The sequence below is a fragment of the Bubalus kerabau genome, chromosome 8, assembly GCF_029407905.1.
Source record: "Bubalus kerabau isolate K-KA32 ecotype Philippines breed swamp buffalo chromosome 8, PCC_UOA_SB_1v2, whole genome shotgun sequence".
Lineage (NCBI taxonomy): Eukaryota > Metazoa > Chordata > Mammalia > Artiodactyla > Bovidae > Bubalus > Bubalus kerabau.
The window spans coordinates 59,611,646-59,639,611 of record NC_073631.1 but is presented as its reverse complement, the minus strand read 5'-3'; the positions used below and the strand labels follow the sequence as shown (position 1 = coordinate 59,639,611).

Sequence of the window (27,966 nt, the reverse complement as noted above, 5' to 3'; positions counted from 1 at the left end):
GAAAAGAACTAAACAATAATGAAAAACAGATCCTGCAATTCAGGATAGAGGTTGTAGGAAGGGAAAGTGACCAGGATTCTTGTTTGGCTCTACTGGAGCCAGAATTCATTTAACCATCAGTGAATTTATATATATATATATATATATATATATATATAGTTCCCAGGTGGCTCAGTGGTAAAGAATCTGCCTGCAATGCAGGAGCCACAGGAAATGCAGGTTCTATCCCTGGGCTGGGAAGATCCTCTGGAGGAGGACATGGCAACCCACTCCACTATCCCTGCCTGGAGAATCCCATGGACAGAGGAGTCTGGTGGGCTACAGTTCAAGGGTTGCAAAGAGTTGGACACAACTGATGAGACTTAGCACTCCTATGTCTGTGTGAGAGTGTGTGTGTGTGTGTGCTGAAAGGATAGACAATGAGAAAATAAAGGCATTCAATCAATGTGAATGTTAAAGACAATTGAACATAGGAAATAGAGAAAAAATATGTTTTCACGTAAGACATAGATGTAAGCATGAACAAAAAAAAATGCCTCAATGTTCTCCAGACAGCCAGAGTCATAGAGATGAGAGAATGCAAGAGGATAGAGAGGATCCACGTAGGAGACAATGAACAGAAAGGAGCCAATGAGGCAATGAGGAAGTGAGGAGGGAAAATAAATAGTATGGAGAAAAATAGTACAAAATAGTATGGAGGAAAAAAGAAAACCAGACATTCTAGAGTTGGATGCATTCTAACATTTGGTTAGAAGATATAGCAGTCTGAAGGTTTAGAAAGACACAGATGAAAGCCCAGGATAATGATTTCATTTGTTTGGCCAATTGATATCAATTTGCAGGGAGGGCAAGGTATTGTTGAAGTGACCCAATTTCTTCAGTATGAAGAACTCACAGAGAATTAAGAACTAGGAAGGTCAGGTGGGCCAAGAGCTTGACCACAGTGTACTTGGCTCTTCCCAAATAATCTATTTAATTTCCATAAAAAATCACAACGCATAACAAATAAACTTCAAAGAGTGGGAAGTCAAAGAAACATGATATAATAGTGAATCCACAAGGACCAGCCCACCAAGAGCCATAGCAATATTATTTATTTTTCAATCAGGGAAACTCCTGATCCTGTTCTTCTAGTGGTTCTTAATTATGCTGACTACAATGAACAGGTTGGACAAATGACTCACTAGATAATAAGAAATTCTGTATTAACATAAAGAAAATATTCTTCACTATAAAGGGGAGACTTATCAAATATTCACCTATTCTGATGACCTGAGGATTCATCCTCTTCTTTCAGAAGAGTAGCTCCAGATGTAAGGCATGTTCACAGAGCAGTATTTTCTTCCTATTCTCTTTCTTATTAGATCACTTTACTATCCTCACCTTACCCCTCTCTCTAGAGCTTCAGATCAGATCAGATCAGTCGCTCAGTCATGTCCAACTCTTTGCGACCCCATGCATCGCAGCACGCCAGGCCTCCCTGTCCATCACCAACTCCCGGAGTTCACTCAGACTCACGTCCATTGAGTCAGTGATGCCATCCAGCCATCTCATCCCCTGTTGTCCCCTTCTCCTCCTGCCCCCAATCCCTCCCAGCGTCAGAGTCTTTTCCAATGAGTCAACTCTTCGCATGAGGTGGCCAAAGTACTGGAGTTTCAGCTTTAGCATCATTCCTTCCAAAGAAATCCCAGGGCTGATCTCCTTCAGAATGGACTGGTTGGATCTCCTTGCAGTCCAAGAGACTCTCAAGAGTCTTCTCCAACACCACAGTTCAAAACCATCAGTTCTTTGGTGCTCAACTTTCTTTATAGTCCAACTCTCACATCCATACATGACTATTGGATAAACGGTAGCTTTGACTAGACAGACCTTTGTTGGCAAAGTAATGTCTGATTTTTAATATGCTGTCTAGGTTGGTCACAGCTTTTCTTCCAAGGAACAAGTGCCTTTTAATGTCATGGCTGCAGTCACCATCTACAATGATTTTGGAGCCCAAGAAAATAAAATCTGTCACTGTTTCCATTGTTTCTCCATCTATTTGCCATGGAGTGATGGGAACAGATGCCGTAATCTTAGTATTTTTAATGTTGAGTTGTAAGCCAGCTTTTTCACTCTCCTTTTTCACTTTCATCAAGAGGCTCTTTAGTTCCTCTTGATTAGATTAGAGATGCTTAATATTTTTTGATGAATGGATTAAAAAACTCTCCCTGTTCATTGCTTCCTATTTTCTTTTTCATTATGAACCCATTTTTCTACCTTTTATTTAGTCTTTTCCTGATAGTTTATTATCTAAACTTCTAGCAAACATGGTTTAGGGAATACACAAGTGATGCTTAGAAATGAGTCCTCTAATACTGGGCTTGAAAGAACTGTTCTCTGTTTTAAAAAGGTGATGAGAGGAGATGATTCCCCAATGAGACAGAAAAATCTAAGCTTAAACCAATGAATTTAAATTAACTCAGCAGTTTGGAAAAATCCATAGCAATGAAATCCAGGGTAAGTACCCAGTCCCAGGGGAGGAGCCTGAAAAAAGGAAATGTATAATCGTCCCACACTATCATGTTCACTCCCACAGTTCATGGGATTCCTGTGAATAAAGCAACACCCACTGAAAATGGGCCACAGTAAAATGACAACAGCAACCATCCATCATAAAATAATCAGCAATGAGGGAAAGGGAGCAGATATAACAAATCATGTCTTGACTTCCATGGAATACTTAAAACTTAAACTTCCAAATGTCAGGACCTATGTACACACCCTTCCTTCCTGTGGGAGCACCGACTGGAGTGTTTACCCCTCCAGTTTGGACCTCCCTGGCACCCAACTCCAGTACTCTTGCCTGGAGAATCCCATGGACGGAGAAGCCTGGTGGGCTGCAGTCCATGGGGTCGCTAAGGGTGGGACACGACTGAGCGGCTTCACTTTCACTTTTATGCATTGGAGGAGGAAATGGCAACCCACTCCAGTGTTCTTGCCTGGAGAATCCCAGGGACAGGGGAGCCTGGTGGCCTGTCATCTATGGGGTTGCACGGAGTCAGACACGACTGAAGCAACTTAGCAGCAGCAGCATACAAGTCATCAGGGCTTCCCTCATAGCTCAGTTGGTAAAGAATCTGCCTGCAATGCAGGAGACCAGGGTTCGATTCCTGAGTCCAGGAGATCCTCTGGAGAAGGAAATGGCAACCCACTCCAGAACTCTCACCTGGAGAATCCCATGGACAGAGGAGCCTGGCAGGCTACAGTCCATGGGATCGCAAGAGTCCGATACAACTTAGCCACTGAACCACCAGTACCACCATACAAGTCAGCAAGACGTCTCTTCCTTTCTCTGAAGCTTTGTTTTCTATTTCTTACCACATTTTGGTTATAATTTATTCATCATTTTTATGTGTTTGTAGTTGAAGAGAAAATTACAAAAGGCAGTCTACCATGTTTCAAAAGCCAATTTATTTAAAAATCTTTGCAATCCCTATTGTCTCCCAATAACACAAGCAGTCTGTGAAGAATATAGACTAGTGTGCCTTCAATGCACAATTAAATTGTAAATGGGTAAGTTAATTAAGCGAGCAAAAATTTACTCTATTTATATAGTATTTAAGAACTAGCAATCTCACAAATATTTAATTCAAAGACTGCCCTTTGCTTCAAAAAATTTACAAATGTGCCAAATTAAAGTATGAAATAAAATCATAATAGATTAAGTAACTGACTTAAAAGATGCAACAAGTACGTGACACCACACAATTACATTTTTCTTTTTAATTCTGATTTTCTATACAAGCACAGAAGAAAAATGGTAGCATATTAAAGTATATTTTCTGCAAATACATATGCTAAAAACATCTGAGCTAAGAATAGATATGATAATAGTGCAAAAATATCATCACAAGTGGGGTATCCAAAGATCACATTACAAACCCAAACTAATAACAAACAAATTTCTGAAGTGACCTATAGGGGAGGAAACGAAGAACATAGTTGGCATATATCTATTAATCCTGAGTCATTTAATTTTCTCACTTAGAAATCTCATGAAGTTTTATGATCAAACTGAAATGGTCTTTTCTTTTCATTTTCAGCATTTAAAAACATCCACATGCTAAGAGAAGGCGAAAAAACTTGCTTCATTTACTTTTTCTCGAAATAAAGTGTGGCAAAGAGAGAACCATGAATTAGGTTTTTATCTCAATACAGCCAGAATACTGTAAAATTAAAAGAAACTCATTTTGGAGGATAAGACTAATTGAACAAGCTTAAAAGATTTGAAAAAAAAATATCATCATATATAACATAGCAAAATCTAAATGAAAGAAGGCAGGGAATAATTTATCAAAGGAGGTGTCTTATTTATTTATTTTTTTTTAGAATGGAGTAAAGAGAAGACATAAAATACAGCAGGGAGTTGTGAGCAAAGACAGAAAAACATAGAATGGGTAAAAGAAATGTCTTTGCCTGGTTTTGTTTTGAAATCACTAAGGTCTTCTGGTTCCTAGCAAAATTACTGAAGGCTATATCACTAGTTGAGAAACCCATATGCACATCAGGAAGCAACAGTTAGAACTGGACATGGAACAACAGACTGGTTCCAAATAGGAAAAAGAGTACGTCAAGGCTGTATATTGTCACCCTGTTTATTTAACTTATATGCAGAGTACATCAGGAGAAATGCTGGGCTGGAAGAAGCACAAGCTGGAATCAAGATTGCTGGAGAAATATCAATAACCTCAGATATGCAGATGACACCACCCTTATGGCAGAAAGTGAAGAGCAACTAAAAAGCCTCTTGATTAAAGTGAAAGAGAAGAGTGAAAAAGTTGGCTTAAAGCTCAACATTCAGAAAACGAAGATCATGGCATCTGGTCCCATCACTTCATGGGAAGTAGATGGGCAAACAGTGGAAACAGTGGCTGGCTTTATTTTTTGAGGCTCCAAAATCACTGCAGATGGTGATTGCAGTCATGAAATTAAAAGACGCTTACTCCTTGGAAGGAAAGTTATGACCAACCTAGATAGCATATTCAAAAGCAGAGACATTACTTTGCCAACAGAGGTTCGTCTAGTCAAGGCTATGGTTTTTCCTGTGGTCATGTGTGGATGTGAGAGTTGGACTATAAAGAAAGCTGAGTGCCGAAGAATTGATGCTTTTGAACTGTGGTGTTGGAGAAGACTCTTGAGAATCCCTTGGACTGCAAGGAGATCCAACCAGTCCATTCTGAAGGAGATCAGTCCTGGGTGTTCTTTGGAAGGAATGATGCTAAAGCTGAAACTCCAGTACTTTGGCCACCTCATGCAAAGAGTTGACTCATTGGAAAAGACTCTGATGCTGGGAGGGATTGGGGGCAGGAGGAGAAGGGGACGACAGAGGATGAGATGTCCATCGGCATCACCGACTTGATGGACCTGAGTTTGGATGAACTCCGGGAGTTGGTGATGGACAGGGAGGCCTGGAGTGCTGCAATTCATGGGGTTACAGAGTCGAACACGACTGAGCAACTGAACTGAAGTGATATCAATAGTTCAATTTCTAATACTGTCATAAAGGCATACATTTCTGAGGTATGAACATTTACAGTACCATAACTCTATGTGGCTACTTATTCCAAAATCCAAAGAAGGGTATATTGGGTTGAAGGTGGAATGTAGGGGGAGACATGAAAGAGAGGCTGGGCCAGAGACTGAAAGCCTGCCTTACAAACTGCACAGGAAGGAGTTAAGCTGGCATCACAAGTGATGAACTGATAAAACTTGAAATGGGAAATGAGATACAGAACAAGTTTTTATATGACAAAGAGGATTCTGGCAGTACAACAAAAGAAGACTTGGCAGGATACAAATTATGGCTAAATTTAACAGTCTAGGTGAGAACTAAGGAGAGATTAAAATTAATATCATTGGTTATCACAGAGGATAGGCATGAACGTCAACGATTGTTTTGAGCACACAGAGACTGTGAAAGTAAACCTATATCTGAAACCAGTTTCTTCCACTCAGTCTCCAATTTCTTCTTTTTTCCACTCTTATGAATTAATACTGCAATCCTGAATCTACAGGTTTCAAACTTTTCAAAAATCTCTTGACATCTGTCTTTAATGTCTTCAATAACCTGTCCCAGGTTTTATTCCAAAATGACCATCCAAGCTGCTGTTTATCTTGTTAATGCGGCAAAATTCATCAAAAATCTCATATTCTTCCTTAATAATCCCATTTCTAAGGCTTTATTTTAAAGTCATATTCTGAAATACAGGAGATGTTCTTCACATTATTACTTACAAATGTGAAAAAACTTGAAACCATTTGAGTCCAACAAGCAGGGTTGGATACTGAAATTAGGGCCTTAAATCTCAAAGCTAGAAAAGATAATGCAACCTCCTTAGAGTTCAGTAAATTATTTTTTATTTTTAATGTTTTCCTATTTGGTACTAGGAAACCAAAGAAACAAACTTAAGGCAAACATCTGATAACTGTGTCTTTGATTCATTTATGAAATAGATGCTATTTGTTAGTCATTAAAGAATTGGGCATTTTAAAATTTAACTAGATTAAAAAAAAATTTTAAGTAATACATGCATATGTCAAACTGTACTAAACGTTCTGTTATGGAAGGAAATGTACTTCCTTACCTCAATTACTGAGTTCTGTTTACTAGAATTAATCCATGTTTAACAACTTCTTGAGTATCCTACCATAATTTTTCTTTTTTAACTGTGATAATTGTCATAAAGCAATCAAACCAGAAGTTGAGATAAAAATAATAAAAGATAAATGGTTTTAGAAGTCATTTCTGAAAGAGTAACATTCAAGCTTGGAAAGAGAAACAAATAGCAATGCAAAAAATGGGGAGACAGTGCTCCAGACAGAGGAAAGAGCATGTGTAAAGATCCTGCAACAGAAAAGAGCTTGGGGTGATGGAGAAGATGGAAGAAGGCCACTGTGTCTGAGCAGAGTCAAATGAGGCTGCAGGGGAGACCAGAAGATAAGCAGCAGTCATGGAAGCCATGATTCATTACTTTTATTCTAAATGCAACAAGGGGATGCCTCCTGGTGGCTGAGATGGCAGTCTACCTGCAATACAGGAGACTGGGGTTCAGTCCCTGGGTCCAGAAGATCCTCTGGAGAAGGAAATGGCTACTCACTCCAGTCTTTTTGCCTGGGAAATCCCATGGACAGAAGAGCCTGGTGGGCTCAAAGAGTCAGACATGACTGAGCGACTAACACTTAACACAAATGCAACAAGAAGTCATCGGAGAATTTTAAATAAAGGAAACATGATTCAATTTGTGTTTTAAGAAAGTATTCTTAGTGTTGTCTGGAAAATGGGATCAGAAAGAGGAAGAGTAAAACTGAGGAGTCATTGAGCTTCCTGGACGTGAACATCAGCTTTTTATCAAATCTGTAAAGTTTTTTGTCAATATTTATTTTTAATATGTTTTCTGCTCCTTTCTCTCTCTCCTTTCCTTTTGGTACTCTCATTTTATATGTTGGTGAGCTTGGTGGAATTTTTCTGAGGTTCTGTTCCTTTTCTTTCAGTCTTTTCTGAGGAAAAAAAATTTCCCCCCAATGTCCACAGTTTTCAAGAGTTCCTATAGGTTTAAATTTCTGCAGAGTGTTTCAAATAAAGCCATTTTCTTTCAGGAGAGCTTCTTTTTATAAACTGCCTCTTCCCTGGGCCAAATCTATGATCCACTGCTCCAGAACTGGAGGTGGGTACAGCAGTCCATTCTTTAGAGTGACACCCCTGCTTTATGTGGCGAAAGCTAGGCTGGAGCAGTAACCTCTGGTCTCCTTGTGTGGAATCTCCAGCCAATGAGTGAGCTGGAGCAAGGGCAATTGATGCCTCAGTATTCTCAACTCTCTGTGTCTGGGACAGAGCCTCTGCCTTAGAGTGGCAGCCAGATGGTAGTAGGGAGACCCCAACCTCTGAGCCACTTCTGCCAGGAATGTAGCCTGTGCAACTCACAATTAATGGAGGTGAGAGACACTGGAGGCTTTCACTTCTTGATAAGATACAGTATCCCTTGACTGAGAGCTGAAAGGAGCAGCAGTCCTACCCTCTTGGCCACAAAGCACCCAGAGCAGAACTTCCATCATGATGAGTAAGGCCAGGTGGAAGGGAAGAAGTCTACCGTAACACAAGCGGCACAATCTCTCTCTGTTCTCACCAAGATTTAATATTATTCTTTTTTTTTAAGCAATTCTTATTGGAGTATAGTTACTTTACAATGTTGTATTAGTTTTTGCTGTACAGCAAATTGAACCAAGAGATATACATATAGTATATCTATCAGAGTAAAACTGATGAGTCATTGAGCTTCCTGGATGTGAACATCAGCTTTTTATCATAGATATACTATACGTATATCTACATCTCCTCTTTTCTGGATTTCCTTACCATTTAGGTCACCACAGAGCACTGTGTAGTTCCCTGAGCTCTATAGTAAGTTCCAGTATTTTATACATAGTATCAATAGTGTATATATGTCAATTCCAATCTCCCAATTCATCCCACACCCCCTTCTTTCCTTGGTATTCATACATTTGTTCTCTACATCTGTATCTCTATTTTAGCTTTGCAAATAAGTTCATCTGTACCATTTCTGGATTCCACTTTTAAGTGATGTTATAGGATATTAATTTTTCTATTTCTGATTTACTTCACTCTGTATCTGAGTCTCTAGGTTCAGCCATGTCTCTGCAAATGGCACAGTTTTGCTCCTTTTTATGGATGAGTAATATTCTGTTGTGTATACGTACCACATCTTCTTTATCTGTTTCTCTGTTGATGGACATTTAGGTTGCTTCCTTGTCCTGGCTATTGTAAATAGTGCTGCAGTGAGTACTGGGGCGCATGTATCGTTTTGAATGATGGTTTTCTCCCGGTATACGCCCAGGGGTGGGATTGCTGGGTCATATGGTAACTCTATTTTTAGTTTTTTAAGGAAACTCCAAACTGTTCTCCATAGTGGATGTTATCAGTTTATATTCCTACCAACAGTGTAACAGGGTACCTTTCAAAATCCATACCCTCTCCAGCAATTTTTGTTTGTAGATTTTTTTTGTTAATGGCCATTCTTACTGGTATTTTGATTTGCATTTATCTAATACTTAGTGATGTTGAGCATCTTTTCATATGCTTTTTGGCCATCTGCATGTTTCCTTTGGAGAAGTGTCTAGGTCTTCCATCCACTTTTAACTGGGTTGTTTATTTTTTTGATATTGAGCTGCATGTGTTGTTTGTGTCTTTTAAAAATTAATTTCTTGTTAGTTGCTTCATTTAAAAGTATTTTCTCATATTCTGAGGGTTTTCACCTTGTTTATAGTTTCCTTTGTTGTGTAAAAGCTTTTAAGTTTAATTATGTCCCATTTGTTTACTTTTGTTTTAATTTTTTAAATTAAGTATTAAATTTTATTCTTCAGTAAGTATTTCTTCATTTGCTGTATGTGCTCAAGAAAATTTTCAGACTTTAATGCTTTTTTAAAAATATGATTATTACTAGTTATAGTTTGGAGTGAGTCCATGCAGCGCCTTATGCTGCCATTCTGGGGCAAGACTCTGAAAACATTATTTCTTGACAGTACTTGCATACTTTGTGTTTGGTAGGCAGGGGCCAAAGGGTAAAATCTAATTGTCAGGATTTCTCAACATGAATGATAATTACTAACATCATCTGGTGTCAGAAAAACTTCCTAAAGGTGATTATCATTAGATCCTTCCATAAATTCACCTTCAGTAAAATCTATTAATTTCTGAAATCCTAAGACCTCATTATTATCAGAGCAAGAATTTTCACTTCTATTCCCTTCTTTGTGCTTAATTTACAAAATCCATCATCTGAGTTTTGCTTTGGATCCTACAGTATTTTATGTTGTGTCTATAAGTTAGTAAATTGACTTTTAAAATAAAACACCAGAAGCATAACTTTCAGGGATACATCCTGGTTGCATCAAGCAGTAAAACCCTGACAGGATCCGGCGAGGTGTTCACACAGCTAAGTCAGCCACAGAGTCTCAGGACCTCTGGAACACAGGGAAGAAAGGAAGCCAAATGTCTGCTAGGAGTGGTGTCCCGTGAGGCAACACTGTTGGAAAGTGAGTCAGCTGAGGAAAACCAAGAAGCATTAGGAGGAGATTAGAGTGTAGAAATGGACCAGGTTCAGTTCAGTCGCTCAGTCATGTCTGACTTTGTGACCCCGTGGACTGCAGCACGCCAGGCCTCCCTGTCCATCACCAACTCCTGGAGTTAACTCAAACTCATGTCCATTGAGTTGGTGATGCCATCCAACCATTGCATCCTCTGTCACCCCCTTCTCCTCCTGCCTTCAATCCCTCCTAGCATCAGGGTCTTTTCAAATGAGTCCGTTCTTCACATGAGGTGGCCAAAGTATTAGAGTTTCAGCCTCAGCATCAGTCCTTCCAATGAATATTCAGGACAGATTTCCTTTAGGATGGATTGGTTGTATCTCCTCACAGTCCAAGGGACTCTCAAGAGTCTTCTCCAACACCACAGTTCAAAAGCATCAATTCTTTGGCATTCAGCTTTCTTTATAGTCCAACTCTCACATCCATACCGGACCACTGGATAAACCATAGCTTGGACAAGGTTAGATGAAGAATTAAAATGGGAGCCATGACAGCACTGCAGGCCCTCTGAAATGTGTGTTCACTGCATGACTGAGGACGCTGAGCTGCTCAAAGCCTCCCACCAGCAAGACCACATTACCCGAAGGACACATATTCTTTAATGTTTCCATACTGAAAACTAGACACTTATGTCTTTAATGCTGCAAAGCTCAAATCTCCTCTTTCAGATACACTTTCAAAGCCATATAAAGTAAACAATAAAAAAAAAAAATCACTCCTCTTTCTAAAGGGTCATATCTTGATTTCTGACTTTCAGCTTGTATTATTCAATTTGTGAATAAGGAAGCTAACAGCAATAGGTATAAACTGTCTGATGAAATAAAAATTCGTATTTCAAGGCAAGACAAGAAAATTTTAAATATAAAATTTTTCTATGCCTTTTTGGGCCTTTCTCCCCTCCTGCATGCCTTGTGCATCTGTATTACAATGTATTAATCAAACCTCCCCAATGGCAGAAACACCTGATCAACCATAAATTAGATCAGTTTTTCTTCTTGCAGTGCCAGTCATGTAACTCCTTGGAAGATAACATTCTTAATCCTGTAATCCTTCTTAATCCTGTAAGGTACCAACCACTCACCTTATATGTCAACTTTATGTACAGTGCCAATATACCATTTCTTTTAAAGACAGCAACTGGTGCAGAACAGACCACTCAGATAATCTGGGCTGAACCTAATTGAAATTCTTAGTGTAAATACTCACTTATGACCTGATTAATGTTACTAGCTATACTACTTGTTGGGCCTCCCAGGTAGCTCAGTGGGTAAAGAATCTGCCTGCAATGCAGGAGACACAGGAGACTAGGGTTCGATCCCTGAGTTGGGAAGAACCCCTGGAGAAGGGCATGGCAACCCACTCCAGTGTTCTTGCCTGGAGAATCCCACGGACAGAGGAGCCTGGCGGACTACAGTCCATAGGGTTGCAAAGTCAGACACGACTGAAGCGACTGAGCACACATACAACTTGTATTTTCCCTATTTTACAGGATTATTATTTCTTGATCACCAAGTGGATGACTGAGCTAATAATTAGGAGACTTGAAACAACTGACCAAATATATAATCCCATTAAGACCAATGATTTTAAGAGTATAATCTAGATACCAGAACAAACAACAAGAAGGAACCATTCCCTAGAGCATAAGAGAGTAATAAGGCAGGTGGCTGAGAAGTTTTGGTTACTGTGAACAGGACTTAGTCCAGAAATAGCACACTGAGTGGCCCAATAACAAAAGCCTTGCCTGTCCTGGGAATGAGCATTCCTAGCTCAATAGGACAAATTGGTCATAAAATGCCTCCAAAACCTTGCTCAAAATTAAGACTGAAAGGGAAAAAAATAAAGCATGGTACCCATCATCCAGTTACATAAGAATCAAGTCACTGCAACTCTTGACTTACAGTACAGGGCAAAGATCAGGATGAGGTACTTGTGCTCGGGGAAGACTGGCAGAACTGGTCCTCACAGATTATTTTCAGGAGAAAATTTTGTGAACCCAGTTTCCTGCATCTTCCCATACTTAGAAAAGCACCAATAACTAAGGTATCTATACCTCAAGAGTGGCAGTAACCTTCTACCAAGATGTTTGATTGCATATACCCCTTTGTCTAGATCACATGTACACTGTTCCCTCCATCCCCCAACCTTTACTTCTTCAGACAGGTCTCAGAGCTCTATGAGAGATGGTCTCCTGGGTTACAATTCTCCGGTTGGCCCAAAGAAAATTTTCCATTTTTTTGGTAGTATGACATAGTCTGTTTCTTTAATTTATTATTAATTAGAAGATCATTATTTTATAATATTGTGCTTGTTTCTGCCATACAACATCATCATTTCTCTTTTAGATTACTATGAATTAATTTTTTGTTGACATATTTTAAGTCTGGTGTGTGTGTGTTAGTCGCTCAGTCGTGTCTGACTCTTTGTGAACCCATGGACTGTAGCCCACCAGGCTCCTCTGTCCATTGGATTCTCCAGGCAAGAATACTGGAGTGGGTAGCCATTTCCTTCTCCAGGATTTAAGTCGTAAAGGATGCAACTCTAAAGGAGGAGGAACAACAGGCTGACCTTCAAAAAATCATTACCCTGATATATCTGCATAGTAACACTATCCATTGGGATGCTGACTTCCTAACAGGTAAAAGGTATGAGAAATATGGGTACAAAATCTCGTGATTTTAACTGCTAGCCCACAGATCTGCTATTTCCAAGTATTGGGAAGGCTTTTATGTTTTTCTTAAAGAAGTGGTTAGCCCATGGCTAACAGTTATTGAGAAAATATGATTGAAATAACACATAATAAGTCATGGAATGTCAAACTAAGGCATATAAGCAACATCTGGAATTGTTTAGTTTCATCAAGTCTTAACCAGAAAAGAAATTTATTGACCAGAAATGAAAGACAAAGACCATTGGCATATAGTGGAAGCTATAATTGTAGGAGTGGATGAGACTATTCAGAGGGAATTAACATTTTTTAACAAAGAACTTTCACCTTAAAGTTTCCATACTTATTTTTAAAGGCAAACACTGAGGATTAGGTTAACGGATAAAAGGTTGTTTATCTGCTTTGTATTGTAACTATTACTACTTATTTGTAATTTTTTCAAAGCACACAGTAAGCCACTGGATAAAAACAACTTTTTAAAAGTATATATACAGCATGGCATAAATGAGTGTATGTAATATCTGATGTATTTAATTTATTGAAATACTTGTTATAAACTACATTTTTTTCTATGTTGTGTATTTTTTCCTATGCAGTAAAGAAGGTAAGATGGTTGGATGGCATCATTGATTCAATGGACATGAGTTTAAGCAAACTCTAGAAAATAGAGAAGGACAGGGAAGCCTGGCATGCTGCAGTTCATGGGGTTGCAAATTTGGACATGACTGAGTGACTGAACAGAAATATCTAAATTGGCAAAATATAAGTAATTTAGAGAATAAAACAAAGCTCTAATCACTACTTCCATTACCTTATAATTTGAGTTTGTGTTTTTTTTTAAGTACTACATGAAGTTTTACAAATACCTTCAGTAGGTAGGTTTGGTCACTAAGTCATGTCCTACTCCTGTGACCCCATGGACTGTAGTCCGCCAGGCTCCTCTATCCGTGGGATTCTCCAGGCAAGAATACTGGAGTGGGTTGCCATACCCTTCTCCAGGGGATCTTCCTGACAGGCATCCTGCACTGCAGGCAGACTCTTTACCAACTAAGCCACCAGAGAAGCATATTTTAATATATTTTGAACTCTATCTTTTTTCTTCACTGTCATGAAAAGAAAATGGCTTAAAGGAAACTAAAAAGATATGACAACTGCATGCAATACAGCCTGAGTTCCTTTTGTTATAAAGGACATTGAGAAAATTGTCAAAATCTGAATAAGATCTACAGATTAGGTAAGACAATTGTATCAATGTTCACTTTCTGATTTTGATTACTGTACTGTGGTTATGTTGCCATGTTCTGCGTAAGTAGAGATAAATAGGAACAATTCCTATAATTTGTTCTGAAACAGTTCAGGTGGGAAAAAACATATGTAAGTGTGATATATATGCATGTACATATACATGTATATGTGTGTATGTATAAACATCACGGGCATTAATTCAATCCTTAAGAATTACACCAATTCAGTAATAGCAAATTACTATCTATAGAGAGAGACTATATAAGATACACACAAATATATATATATATATATAACACACAAATATATATATATGAATAAAGTGCCTGTGTGTGTGCATGTGTAACGAGAAATAAAGCAAGAGAAGGATAATGCAAATATAGCGAAATGTTAAACTTTGAGAAGTTACATATTTGTTGCACTATTCTTAAAACTTTTCTGAAAGCAAAATTATTTCAAAGCTAAAAACTCAAAAAGAATAAAAATAAAGTATGATTTAATACTTGTGTGTGTGAGCTCAGTAATGTCTGACTCTCTGTGAACTTAACGGGCTGTATAATGCCAGGCTCCTCTACCCATGGAATAGTCCCAGAAAGAATAGTGGAGTGGGTTGCCATTTCCTCCTCCAAGGGATCGTTTAGACCCAGGGATCGAACCTAGGTCTCTCTAATCTCCTGCATTACAGGCAGATTCTTTTACCCCTGAGCCCCCAGGGGTGCCTTCGTCTAATAATTAGGAAATTCCAAAAGTGAGCCAAAAGGTCATATACTATATGTCTAGCCAATAGGTGGTGCCAATGAGTACCAGTTTTCTTTAAACAATATTAGAAAGCAAAGTTTCTAAGTGCAGTATTCAAAAGTCAGGAGTACTGACACAATCTTTAAGAATTACACCAGTTCAATACTATTGAATTAAACAACTACCTGTCTATGTGAGGACAGGATGCTCAACTCCCCCAGATACAGTCTAACTCTCTCAAAAGCCTCCTTTCACCTCAGTTAAATGAAGAACACCATTTACTTCCTGCACAGAATTAAAGTGCCCTCCTTGTACAAGTAAGTGGGCTTCTTATCTAGGTAATTCTGAAGGAGTTTCACCTTCTGTGGGGATTAAAATGTATAACCGGCAGGAATGCAATCACAGTGCTCATCTGGCTAAGGCAAAAAGCAGATTGTAAAACTGACCTGATTAGCAAATACGATTTCTTCTAGTTGTTAAGTTACATGTACAAACTACAGGAAATAGGATTTCATAAACACATAGATAATATGAAAAGATTCTGACTTTTCTCTTAGGACATACTGAACAGGAGCCAAGGACTTTTACACAAGTTATTTCAAATAATAGAACTGAATGTGTCTCAGGAAATCATATTGGCTCAGTCTTATTTCACATTCCTAGAATTCAACTGCTAATGTCTATCAGAGGTGACGTTAAGAATAACCATTTGCTCAACAAACTTCAACCAGGCTAATTCTAATGACTATTTTTAGAAGTTCAAATTCTCACAATATGATTTTTGGATTTAAAAATTCTCGCAGAGTACAACTTTGGAAATTTTGAATTACTACAATGAACTAAATCTAACCATACAGACATGTTAATTCAATTACATTTTTACCTTTAAAAGTTAAATGGATCACCTGAGATTTTCTTCCAGTTTCTAAACCCAATAAAGATAGTGGTTAATGTACCTTAGCAACACAGGTCTTAGGTTAGAGGGGGAGAAAAAACCTAGTTATCTAGACAACTCCTTTTACCTACTAAATAGACAAGATTACAACTCCAAAAGATAGAAGCACATCAATGAAGCATAAAAGGCCTGAAAATTAGGTGGTAGAATTTGATTCTAAAACTAATTTCAAAGTTATTCTTTTTTTCTCTTTTTAGTATAATGACCAAGGAACAGCAGGAGGAAAGCAGGGACTAAAACAACACTTTATTGAGTGAATGTAATTCTCTTGAAAACATTTGACTGCACTGCTTCCATTTAATCAACTACTTCATGGTCCAAGGAGAAAAAGTCAACATTTCACTGTGATAATTTAATCATGAGGCATCCCAATTTCCAACTTCAATTTCCTATACTCTTGTTTCCCTCTTAAGTACGCTATCAGATGCCTCCCTTTCAATAGTAAAGCCAAACAGCTCCTAAAACTTTATCCATTATTTTTATAATTGCCTTCCCTCAAGACAGGTGACAATAGAACAATGTTTCACTCTCCAAGAAGAGCGGAAACTTAAATGGAAAGAAAGAGTAAAGAGTTCATTTACTAATTTTTAAAAGTTTCTGTCTGAGCTTTTTCTCTCTGCAGCAGTATTTTGGCATGACAAGGCTTAGGGCTGGGATTGCCTTTGCTGTGAGAGAGCTAGAAGGGACCAGAAGGAGACCAAAGGAATAGAAGGTGAATTGATGCTGGCTGGGTACAGCTGGCTGGGACTCAGGCTTGAAAGGAAGGGGAAGGAGAGGAGTGGGCTGTAAGGATAGGAGGGTAGGCAGGGCTTTGCAGCAAAAGCCAAGCCTGAAGAGTATATATTCAGCTATCTAGGAATCTCAGCATCAAGACAGGAGGCAAAATGCAGGATTGATTCTGCCAAAGCAGAGAAACCCTGCTAGGCAGGGTTGTATGGTAAAATGGTTTCTTTTACTCTTTCCAAAGATGCAACAAGTAGTTTTTCATTTCCGTACAATGGATGTAAACACAACAGGTAACACCCACTGAGCATCACTTCAGTCAGGACAATGATAAATTCAAAGGATCCAACAACAGAAGAATTGTAAGGCACACTGGAAAGAGCAAAGACCTGGGAGTTGACAAGGAGTTTGGAAACAAGTATATTGGAACAGATCAACACACTTTGCTTAGTCAACACTGCATCTGTGATCGTAAGGAGGGAAGGGACTACATGGGAAAAATCAGGTCAGGGTTAGTTTTATATTTCTTTATTCACATAGGAGGAAAATGCAAGCAAATTAAAAGTAATGGGACTCTGGGAGAGAAAGAAAAAGATACACAATGGCTACAAACTTCTCCACCCAAAGTTAGTGGGCAGAAGCAAAGGAGTAAGGCATAATGAATGTGAGGCATCAAAAGAGCTCAAAAAGGAAATTCTTTAAATCGAGTCTAGAGCAGCACTGCCTAATAGAACTATGAATATGAGCCACCTATGGGGCTAGTAACCACTTAAAAAATAGAAACAAAATTAACTTTTGTAATATACTATGTTTAGACCAATATATCCACAATGTTACCTTTGAACATATAATCAATGTAAAAATTATTAAAGGGCTGTTTCATATTCATTATATATGTATCAAGTCTTCAAAATCAAGTATGTATTTTACAAGCACTACACACTTTAATGACATCCCCAGTGGCTCAGCAGTAAAGAAATCGCCTGCAGTGCAGGAGACCCAGGAGACACGGGTTCAATCCCTGGGTCAGGAAGATCCCCTGGAGAAGGAAACGGCAACCCAATCCAGTATTCTTGGTACAAAAATCTCATGGACACAGGAGCCTGGCGGGCTACAGTCCATAGGGTCGCAAAGAGTCGGACACAACTAATCGACTGAGCATGCATGCTCACACTTCAATCCCAGTGCTATACCAACCTCATGTCTAAGGCTCAATAGCCACAGGTGGCTGGTACCTATCAAGGTGGACAGCACAGGTACAAAATATATTTAATGATAAACAATAATCCATGGCATCAAGAAATACCAAAAAGTCTGTCACAAGTAATGAATTTGGTTAGAAGTTTGTCAATGAATTTGGCAAGAAAAGTTTTAAAAAAAACACTAGGCCTACCATCTTACTGAAAGTACATTTAAAATAAATCGCTTGGTCTTTACACAATAAGTGCTATTTCAATTCTTTCACAGAAAAATTGAAGACAAGTGTACACAGCAGTTTCTGAGGTATTCTTCTTATTTCAAGTTATATTCATGACTAAAATCTCCTGGTCCTTCAGAGACCTTTAATAGCAAGTGCAAGTATTTTGTTTATTTAGTGGTAGATGGAAGATTTTGTGCGGATCAAAGGAAGCCAAGTTCCCTCCTTTGCTCTTGGGAAACTGAAGAGAAAACTGACCTCACCATTCATTACAGACTGAAGTGCTGCCACATGAATTAGCTGTGAATATTTATGGCTCTCAAGTGACCAAACCACAGAGATTCTGTCTGCAGTTACTTTGTGGGTTGTTTTGGGCTGGCGATGTGGGATCGTCATATGCAAAGGGTCCTCTGTTCATGGGATTCTCCAGGCAAGAATACTGCAGTGGGTAACCGTTCCCTTCCCCAAGGGATCTTCCCGACCCAGGGATCAAACCCTGCAGGGTCTCCTGCACTGTAGACAGATTCTTTATTGTCTGAGCAACAGTAGAATCTGCCTGCAATGCGAGAGACCTATGTTCGATCCCGGGATCAGGATGATCCCCTGGAGAAAGGAATGGCAACCCACTCTAGTAATCTTGCCTGGACAATTTCATGGACACAGGAGCCTGGTGGGCTACAGTCCATGGGATTGCAAAGAATTGGACACAACTGAGTGACTAACGTTTTCACTTGGCCTGGTGAGATGTACACAGGTCTGAAGAAAAGGTGGTCTAAATTTAAATTCAGGTTCTTTTAATTGCCAGGCAAGTTGGACTATAACACAACCATCTATATTCAGGGTACTTTAAAGATCAGCCATAAAAAGCAATGCATTCAGTTCAAATACCAGTTGATTTAGAAGTTTATTTAATTAAAGCACACAACTTCATAGTTTATTCTGCTTCAACGTGGGTTTGAAGGTGGGACAGGAATAATATTCACCATGTTTTTGTATAACTGATCAAACTTAAAGATGTCATTCAATATAGTATACAACCTACATATGCTATAGTGTAAGTCTAGTATATTACTGGTGTAAGAGTATGCGCCACCTGATATATGCTTCTCTGGTAGCTCAGCTGGTAAATAATCTGCCTGCAATGCAGGAGACCCTGGTTCGATTCCTGGATTGGGAAGATCCCCTGGAGAAAGTAAACATTACCCACTTCAGTATTCTGGGCTGGAGAATTCCATGAACTGTACAGTCCATGGGGTCTCAAAGAGTCGGACACAACTGAGTGATTTAAACCACTCAGTGATTTAAACTACTTGTATTATATATAATTTATAATGCTATATTATATTACAGTTCCTGCCGGATGGCATGTATATGCTTTTCTCTATATAATACTACAGCTATAGGCAGAGAAGCATGTTTTTCTTGGACCTTATTGACAAAAATTTCTGTTCATCAAACCCATTCCACACAACTGTCATGAATCGACGCATATTTGTCATTTGGTTTTCAGCAATCAGCAACAACCTGGAGATCCCAAGACTAGAGAAAAAACTCAGATACTCTACCTTGACTCAAACCAGAAAAGAATATATCTTTTAGAGTTATAGCTATAAACCTATCATAGAATAAGGAGATATACCAGCATGTTGACCGAGCACTTTTAGGGAATGAGTAGAGAGAAAAACAAAGGGCTGAAAATTTTCTTCTTTACAGACAAATAAAACAAAGCAACCGAAATGAAAAGTGTAGGGAGTCAGACAGACCCATATACTCACCTGCATTGGAGCCAGTCAAATTATAACGCGCATTCAACTTCTTGATGATATTCTCGTGGATTTGGTACCACTCACTCTCTGTATTACACCTGTGAAATCATGGCCACTCTGTTAAGCTTTGATGACGCATGAGGTGACTTTCCTACACACCTGCCCCTTTTCATATAACCACTATAATGTACTTCCTTAAACCTCCCTGCAGTTCTCAACACAGAGAACATGGCTTGGCTTAGCTGCCCCAAGATAGGCAGGAATGACCGTATCTGGTAATGCATGACCAACTACTTCATGAAGTGGCTGAGATGAACAATTCAGGTTATGAGAAGCTCAGAGAACAATGCATGCAGTGGAAGGAAGTACAGGCTAAGATCCTGACTCCCTGGATTTGGATCCTCACTGTTAACTGAGCTATGTTCTTTGGGTGAGTTACTTATTCTGTGCCTTGATCTGTTCGTTTGTGAAATGGGGGTAATATACTAGAACACTGAACAAGCTTGGGTTTAGGATAATCCCTGCATAAAGTAAACGCTCAGTAAATGTTATTTCTCGTTATTGAATCTCCACCTATTATATCATGACCAAGTTGGCTAGCATCAAAATGCAACTGAGGTTAACACAACTTGCACTGGCAAAAACCTGGTGGGATTTACTGAAGGGTAATTAAGGTAACTCTTCCAGACTTTCTACTTCTAGGCCAAAAGGCGTTTCTCCATCTCTCACTCTGACAGCCATCTGACCTTAGTCTTTCAGCTCTTGTCTTTCACCAGCTCATGCTAGAGTTCACCTAGGAGACTCTGAAGATTCTTGAGAACTGGATCTGGGCTGGTAGATACCTGTGTTCCCCTCAGTACTTTGAACACTGTAGGTGCTTAAAGAAAATACTGGCTACATGAATGACTGAATGGATATCCCTCTGACTCTTACTCCTGATGATTTGTTATATCTGGGTCTGCTCTATTCTTACTGCTGAGACTGCCCCAGTTAGGCTGGGGAGACCCTCCCTCATCTGAATGCGTTTGTAAATTCACTACTATCTTTCACTAGCAACAAAGGCTCCCTCCCAAGGGTCCTGACAATCAAAGATTCTATAACTATCAATCAAAATATTCCACCCTATAGTGACTTCCTCCTTGTGATCTCATCTGTAGCCAATAATTCACAATGTGCTTACATATTTATTTATTTCACCGCCATAAGCTTTTCCAGGATGAACTGGATGGAGGTTATTTTTGAACCAGTTAATGGTAGGATAGCAAATAAGAGCACTGACACTGCTGCTGCTGCTGCTGCTAAGTCGCTTCAGTCGTGTCTGACTCTGTGCGACCCCATAGACGGCAGCCCACCCGTCCCTGGGATTCTCCAGGCAAGAACATTGGAGTGAGTTGCCATTTCCTTCTCCAATGCATGAAAAGTGAAAAGTGAAAGTGAAGTCGCTCAGTCGTGTCCGACTCTTAGCGACCCCATGGACTGCAGCCTACCAGGCTCCTCCGTCCATGGGATTTTCCAGGCAGGAGTACTGGAGTGGGGTGCCATTGCCTTCTCCACACTGACACTGAGAAGGCTGGAAAATTAAGGTGAAATAAAACCATTCCACTTGTCCAGCTGTAAGATACCAAATTGCCACTTAGTAGCCCTTGCTCCTAGTTTTCTTAGTTCAGCTCAGTGGGGAAGGAAGAAAGATAGCTTGCTTCCTATTAAATAGTTAAGGGACTCTAGAATTCATGCTTTTAACCTACAAAACTCCAAATAAAATAAAAGCTCCTAAAGTATGTGACTGAAGTATCTTCCAGGCTCAGACGAGGTATTTCTTGCTATTCTCTGTTTGAGTTCCAGTTTGGTCTAAGGATTTGGTCACCTTAACAAATAGAAATTTCTTCCAAATTGTTTCTAACAGTCACTCCTCTAAAATGTTTTAATAAAGTCTAGCTTCTTTTTCATCTACAATAACTGTTTTGACTGCCTAGCTTTCATCCTGGAATGGATTCATAAACTGCTGATCTGTAATTTTTAAGGGATCTCTCTTGCATCAAGAATAACCCCAAACCTTATTTGATATTTATGAAAAAACAGACAATAACTACAAAAAGCAGTACAACTTAATTTTAGGAGAATGAGTATCTCCCACAGAACTGGAATTCATGGGTCTTCCTTGGCTGGTTGCATAATCAAGAGGGATGCAAGCAACTCCAGGTCCCCCAGTTTTCCCACTGACAAGATAAATCTAACATTTCCTATGCATACCTAGAAAGATCACTCAAAGAAACAAAGAGATTGCATTTGTGAGAAATTTTAGTTTTTCTTAAAAAGCAAGGTCACCTAACAGCATCATTGTCACATCACTAGACGGTGGTGTGAAATAACACCCTGAAACGTACGACCTGGTAACATGAGAGCTCAGGTTCTGAGTTAGGCAGTGCTGACTTCACAGCTGGTTCCTGTTCTGATTAGTCAGGTGATTTGGGGTGCTATTTAGCCTCTCTGTCCCCTTATGTGGAAAACAAAGCCAACAGCATCTGCTTCATGAGTTTGTCATGAAAATAAAGTGACATGACACATGCAAAGTGCTTATTAACATGGTTCCTTGCACACAGTAAGCACAAAGTAAATGGTGGCTATTATCATTAGTATTGTTGCAATTAAACTATGTTTCACAATCACCAGTAAAATTTAGAAAGGGGATTATACTGGATTTAAGCTCTACCATGGTATGGCAGGCATCACTGACTCGATGGACATGAGTTTGAGTGAACTCTGGGGGTTGGTAATGGACAGGGAGGCCTGGCGTGCTGCAATTCATGGGGTCGCAAAGAGTCAGACACGACTGAATGACTGAACTGAACTGACTGAACTGATGGGATAAAAGAGCAGCATGCTTTACTACCCAGTAGTATTACCAAAAGTTTTCAAGTTTAATATCAAGGTCACAGATTTTATCACTCTTAATAGAGACAAAGAGAGTTTCTAGTCCTAAACCACAGCCTGTAAGTGAATCTTTGTCAACTGATCAGCAAACATGTGGTGCAGGTCCCAGGGCCTCTGGGTAGAAGATGGATAAATCCAAGAAATCCTGCAGCTGTTGTCCAAAAAGCAACCTGAGGTATACATCCCACAGGTAGTGGGCCACGTGGGTCCCCTCTGCATATGGAAAAACCATTGGCACACACTGCAACAGCCGGAACAGATAACAAAAGCAAGCTCACTCACAGAGGAGGTCAGCAGTGTGGTCGTCAAATCAGGAATGCGGATCCCAGATCCCCCATCCCCCAGTGCATCTGCTCTGAGGATGTCACTGTGCGTCATCCCTCCATTGTCAGAACTGTGGGCAGGTGCTCAGGGAAGGGCAATCGAAAACCATGTGCCTTTTTAAAAACTTAGGATGTGGAGTACATTAAGTGGATTTTCTTCGTGGAATGTTCAAACTGAACTGTATCTGCTGCCACTGACCCTCAAAAGATGCATAAACCACGTTCTGAGGATCTTATTTGGAAATAGGGTTTTTACACAGATAATCAAGTTAAAATTAGGCTGTTTAGGGTGGGTCCTAACCCAGTATAACTAACTAGGCCCATATAAAAAGGGGAAATGTGGTTACAGAAACAGATACACACACCTGGAGAAAGTCATGTATGATGAAGGCATACATCAGGTCATGCATCTACAGGACATCAGAAACCGGGAGAGAGAAGCAGGGAACAGAATCCCCCTCACAGCCCTCAGAAAGAATCAGCATAGCCAACACTGTGATCTGGGAACTGTGGCTTCCATTACAGTGAGACCATAAATGTCTGTGGCTTAAGCCTCCCTGTTTATGGTGCTTTGTTAGGGAAGGCCACAAATGGGCTTCCCTGGTGACTCAGTCAGTAAAGAATCCTCCTGCTATGCAGGAGACCTGGGTTCCATCTTTGAGAAGATCCCCTGAAGGAGGAAATGGCAACCCACTCCAGTATTCTTGCCTGGGAAATCTCATGGACAGAGGACCCTGGCAGAATGTAGTCCATGGGGTTGCAAAGCATCAGATATGACTTAGCGACGAAGCCACCACATAATAAACTAATAATACATAAAGTAAGAGGGGAATCACCCAATCCGAACTTCCTTTTTCTTAATTATAATTAATTTATGTTAAAAACTATTTCCATTTTCCAAGAACAAATGAACTTTCTGAGGGTAAAGATATAACAGGTTTTAAATTCTTGGGAGGTATTCTATGCAGGGGATGGTCCATCCAGTGGGTAAGCTATCTATTCTTTTTGGTTCTCAATTTCATAATCCTCCAAAAGGCAAATGACGATTTGTAGGCTCAATTGTAGTAGGCCTAGAGATGATTAAGTTTTTGAGGAATGGCTTAAACTCTGTGCATCCCTGGCTCTTCCATTACCCACAGAAAGCAGGATTCACCACATAAGATCCCCATGTACCCCCATGCCCACCCCAGCCCACATCATGTGCAAGCTTCTTACATGTACACTTTCAGGATGAGGTCATCTTTCGTCTCTCCAGTCAGCAGGTCAGCAATGCTAAGAACTGCACAGCCAAAGGGTCGCCGGTACTGGACACTGCAGGCATTCTTTTTTTCTCCTGCCCCCATTCGACCTGTTCAATTAAAAAGCACACCTCGTTCAAGGAGCCATTTGATTAATCCAGCTTAAGACGAGACACATACAGCTCTAACATAAGCCATATGAAATGTAACGGGTGGTGTAAAGACACAGATTTGGAGCAACCGTTGCCTCCGTTCTGAACTCTCCCCTCAGACCACATAGTTGTGTGACCCTGGGCATGCAGTGCAAACTCTGGCCATTGGCTGTTACCTATAAAACATGAAGACTGAAGCTGAGCCCAGGTGTGGGTACCCTTCCCGAAGCATTCATGAAGGCACCCCAGGAGAATCGCATCCAAAAAGGCAGTAGGGGTGCCTATTTCATTTTCTACTTGTAAGATTCTCCATATTTCAAAAAGTGATTTCAAACATTTCACCTCTGAAAAGAAGTGATTTGAGATTACCTGACGGTATAGCAAGTAAGCACAGGTGAGCAAATGAGCATGTTTTCCCAACTCAGTACGCAGGCTGAGATCTCCAGGGATCCTTTTTTATCTCTGACATGGTTTCTACTTGTTTAAATTGTTAGGCATTTCAAAATCTGTGGTTGAGATACTGTTTTAATTTATTGTTGCATTTAATTACCAACGGGTTATTTTGAAAACTGAAAGCAAAAAGCACACTGGAGCTGTAACATAACAAGCTAACGTGAGGAGAAATAATGAAAAAAGTCTGCCAGTCTGTTTCCAGATGCTAGGGAACAGATCTGTACGTTGTTTCCATCTGACTGAAGTCCTCCTACAGCATGTCTGCATGGCTCTAGTACTTTCCAAATCCAATGCTAAATAGAAAAATAGGAAGGAATGGCAGTATTCAATTTGGCTTTCATTCTTCAGTAATAAAGGAAAATTGCCCCTCTGATATATCAACTTCAGAGTAATATTTATAAATAGAAGCTGGAATACCACTTAATGGTGGTAAAAACCACAGGAAAAAAAAAACAAAAAAAAGAAGAGGACTTCCGAAATAATGAAAAGGATTTTTCCCTTTTGAAGTCCCTTTTCAATAATTAATGTGTGACAGCCTTGAAATGTACTTTCTTGGATGATGTTTCATTTTTATTGATATATTACTAATATATTGATTAACAGGCCTAAGGATAATAAGAATGCTGATTTACAATGAAATCATGTACTAGACTCAACACTATAAAGAGAGTTGAGAGGACTCCTCTGAGATCAGGGGCCGGTGTTTACTATGTGACATGCATGGGTTTGGAGAGTCATTAGGTATTACCATATAGGTACAGGGTTTCCCAGGTGGTGCAGTGGTAAAGAATTCACCTGCTAATGTAGGAGACGCAAGAAATGTGGGTACGATCCCTGGGTCGGAAAGATCCCCAGGAGGAGGAAATGGCAACCCACTCCAGTATTCTTGCCTGGAGACTCCCATGGGCAGAGGAGCCTGGCGGGCTGCAGTCCATGGGGTTGCAGAGTCAGCTACAACTGAGAGCACATACAGGCAGCACAGGGGCTCACGTAGGTACAGGCTTATTAGCAGGGTGAGTACGTAAACCTGACTACTGGGAATTCAAGAATAGTAAGCAAAGCAAGGACAATAAATGTAATGCAGGCTGTAGTAGGACTAACAATTATTAGGGCAAAGGTTGTTCCTCCAATTACATGAATTAGGAGGTGTCCAGCTGTAATATTAGCTGTTAGCTGTTAGTCATATAGCTAGGGCTTCTGGTTGGGTAATATGCAAATAGTTTCAATAATTACAAATATACTGGTAAGAGGAATGGGTATTCCCTATGGTAGAAAATACATTAGAGATGCTTAAGTTTTATGGTGAAAGCCTATAATGATTGTTCATGATAAAAAAGGGATAAATATACCTAAAATTATGAAAACTTGTGTAGTGGGTATAAACAAATGTGGTAAAAGACCAGCTAAGTTTGTTGGGCTGATAAATAAGCAATATAAGTATTTCTGTTCAGGCCTGCCCTTTATAGTTATGAATGGCCATTATCTGTTTTGTTGCAAGTTGAACCAATCATTGCTAAATAGAAATCATGCAGTTATTTATGAATCTAGTGTGGGGAAACTATTTATCTTTATTTCCTCCCCTTCTTTCCGATCAAAGACGAGGCCTCAAATTCCAGGGCAGGTGCTGTTACTCCAGCTCTCGGCAGCCAGTGCAGGTCAGTGTGCCCTTTTCTTATTAAGTCTATACAAGGAATAATCTAGAAAAAGTTCTTACTCTTTCTAGAATAATTTTTCTACTTGCCCCTGATAGACAAGGATCTTCCACTCCTTTATTTCACTGAAGCAGATTAAATCTTAACTTTTCTGAGTTTCTTACCTTCATTATTACTGGACTGATCATCAGGCAAGTTTTTGCAGTAATGTCAATATAGAATTAATTCGATCAAAGCTTAGGGAAGGAAGGTAGGTAATTTAGGATTCAACATTCATTCTGATGACTTAATGATCATAAATAGCTTAGTAAAATATACAGCCACTAATCAAATGCCAGGTATTTGAAAGGCAGCCCAGTGATGGGTAATATTATGCAGTCGTTTCCTCAGCGGTATCCTGGGAGTGAAGGACAGAGATACCCAGCCCATGGGCAAGCAAGACATGTGATCATTTTCTACCACCAAAAGCCTGTAGATACTTTTCTAAAAGTTCTGAAAGCTAAAGTGGTTTACTTTTTATCTCAACCTTGTAGAAGATTATGTTCAAATTGTATCCATGTTTACATGAAGATATCCAAAATCACATTTTACATTAACAATTGCTGTGACAAATTTGAATAAATTTTTTAAAGACCAAAAAGAATTCCATAAACTGCACCCCTGCCATCCTGGGCACAAACAGAGGCTCTATCTCATAAACACACAGAAACATACATTACAACTTTGCCAGTTTTAAAGACTTTTTCCAATTTCTACACCCCATACTCATGTATAAAAAGAAAATTAAAACAAAACCAAAGACAGTTTACTTATTTATTTATTTCTACTGCCCCTCAAATATGAAAAGAAGATAAAATTAAATGGGTTTTTCAGAACAGACTTTTATGAGGAAAAAATGCTTAGAAAATCTTTGTTGAAACAACGTTTTATAGTCTCTCTCAATGCAAAATGGGGTCATCGTGTGTATAAAATAAAAAACCATAAAAAAAAAAAATCACCATGCGGGACTGCATGGTGAGATATCACTATTCTGCAGAAGTTTTCCTCAGCAAGTCGTGTAACAGTGAGGAAGGAGAAGCCAGTTCTCAGTATCAGTTGGTTAGCTTTCCTAGAGAAATGACTTAGGTTCCACCATGTATTTCCTCTGCCATAAAATGCCTGCTTTTAGAGGTCTTACATGCGTAAACCTAGTGACCATATTTTGGCTTTGATATGCAAGGGCATCATAGAACACTGAAAGTGTGTTCTGCAAGAGGTTAGTAAGTGTTACATTATATAAGTGTTTCCACAGTCAAATCAAATCTGGAGAGAGCTAGGGTCAATAAAGTTAGAGAAGCAATTTTATTCTTCCCTGTAGGATTTCTCAAAACTCTTTAATAAGCTGATGAAATTATACAAGTAAAAAATACATATACAGCATTCAATTTTCCATAGTCTTTTTCTTCTAGCACCTTGTGTAATAATGTTCTGCAGCCTTCCACACTTTGGGAAATGCCAGTTGGTGTAAAGTTTTCATAAATGTGTAGAAAATCCAGCTCCTAAAAGTTTAATGTATGCTGTTAACA

The 27,966-nt window shown here is 39.3% G+C and overlaps 1 protein-coding gene across 2 annotated transcripts in view; it reads right to left on the bottom strand.

Moving 5' to 3' along the window:
* Positions 1-27,966, bottom strand: part of DOCK4 (dedicator of cytokinesis 4) — a 474,953-nt gene that overhangs the window by 198,497 nt on the left and 248,490 nt on the right. For both annotated transcript variants that reach the window (XR_008717856.1, XM_055590348.1), the window contains exons 11-12: positions 24,122-24,254; positions 19,662-19,750 (exon numbers count right to left, since the gene is read on the bottom strand). Coding sequence is in view for 1 of the 2 variants with exons in the window: in XM_055590348.1 (XP_055446323.1) it covers positions 19,662-19,750; positions 24,122-24,254 (222 nt within the window). In the remaining variant the exon portion in view is untranslated. The remainder of the gene's footprint in view (positions 1-19,661; positions 19,751-24,121; positions 24,255-27,966) is intronic.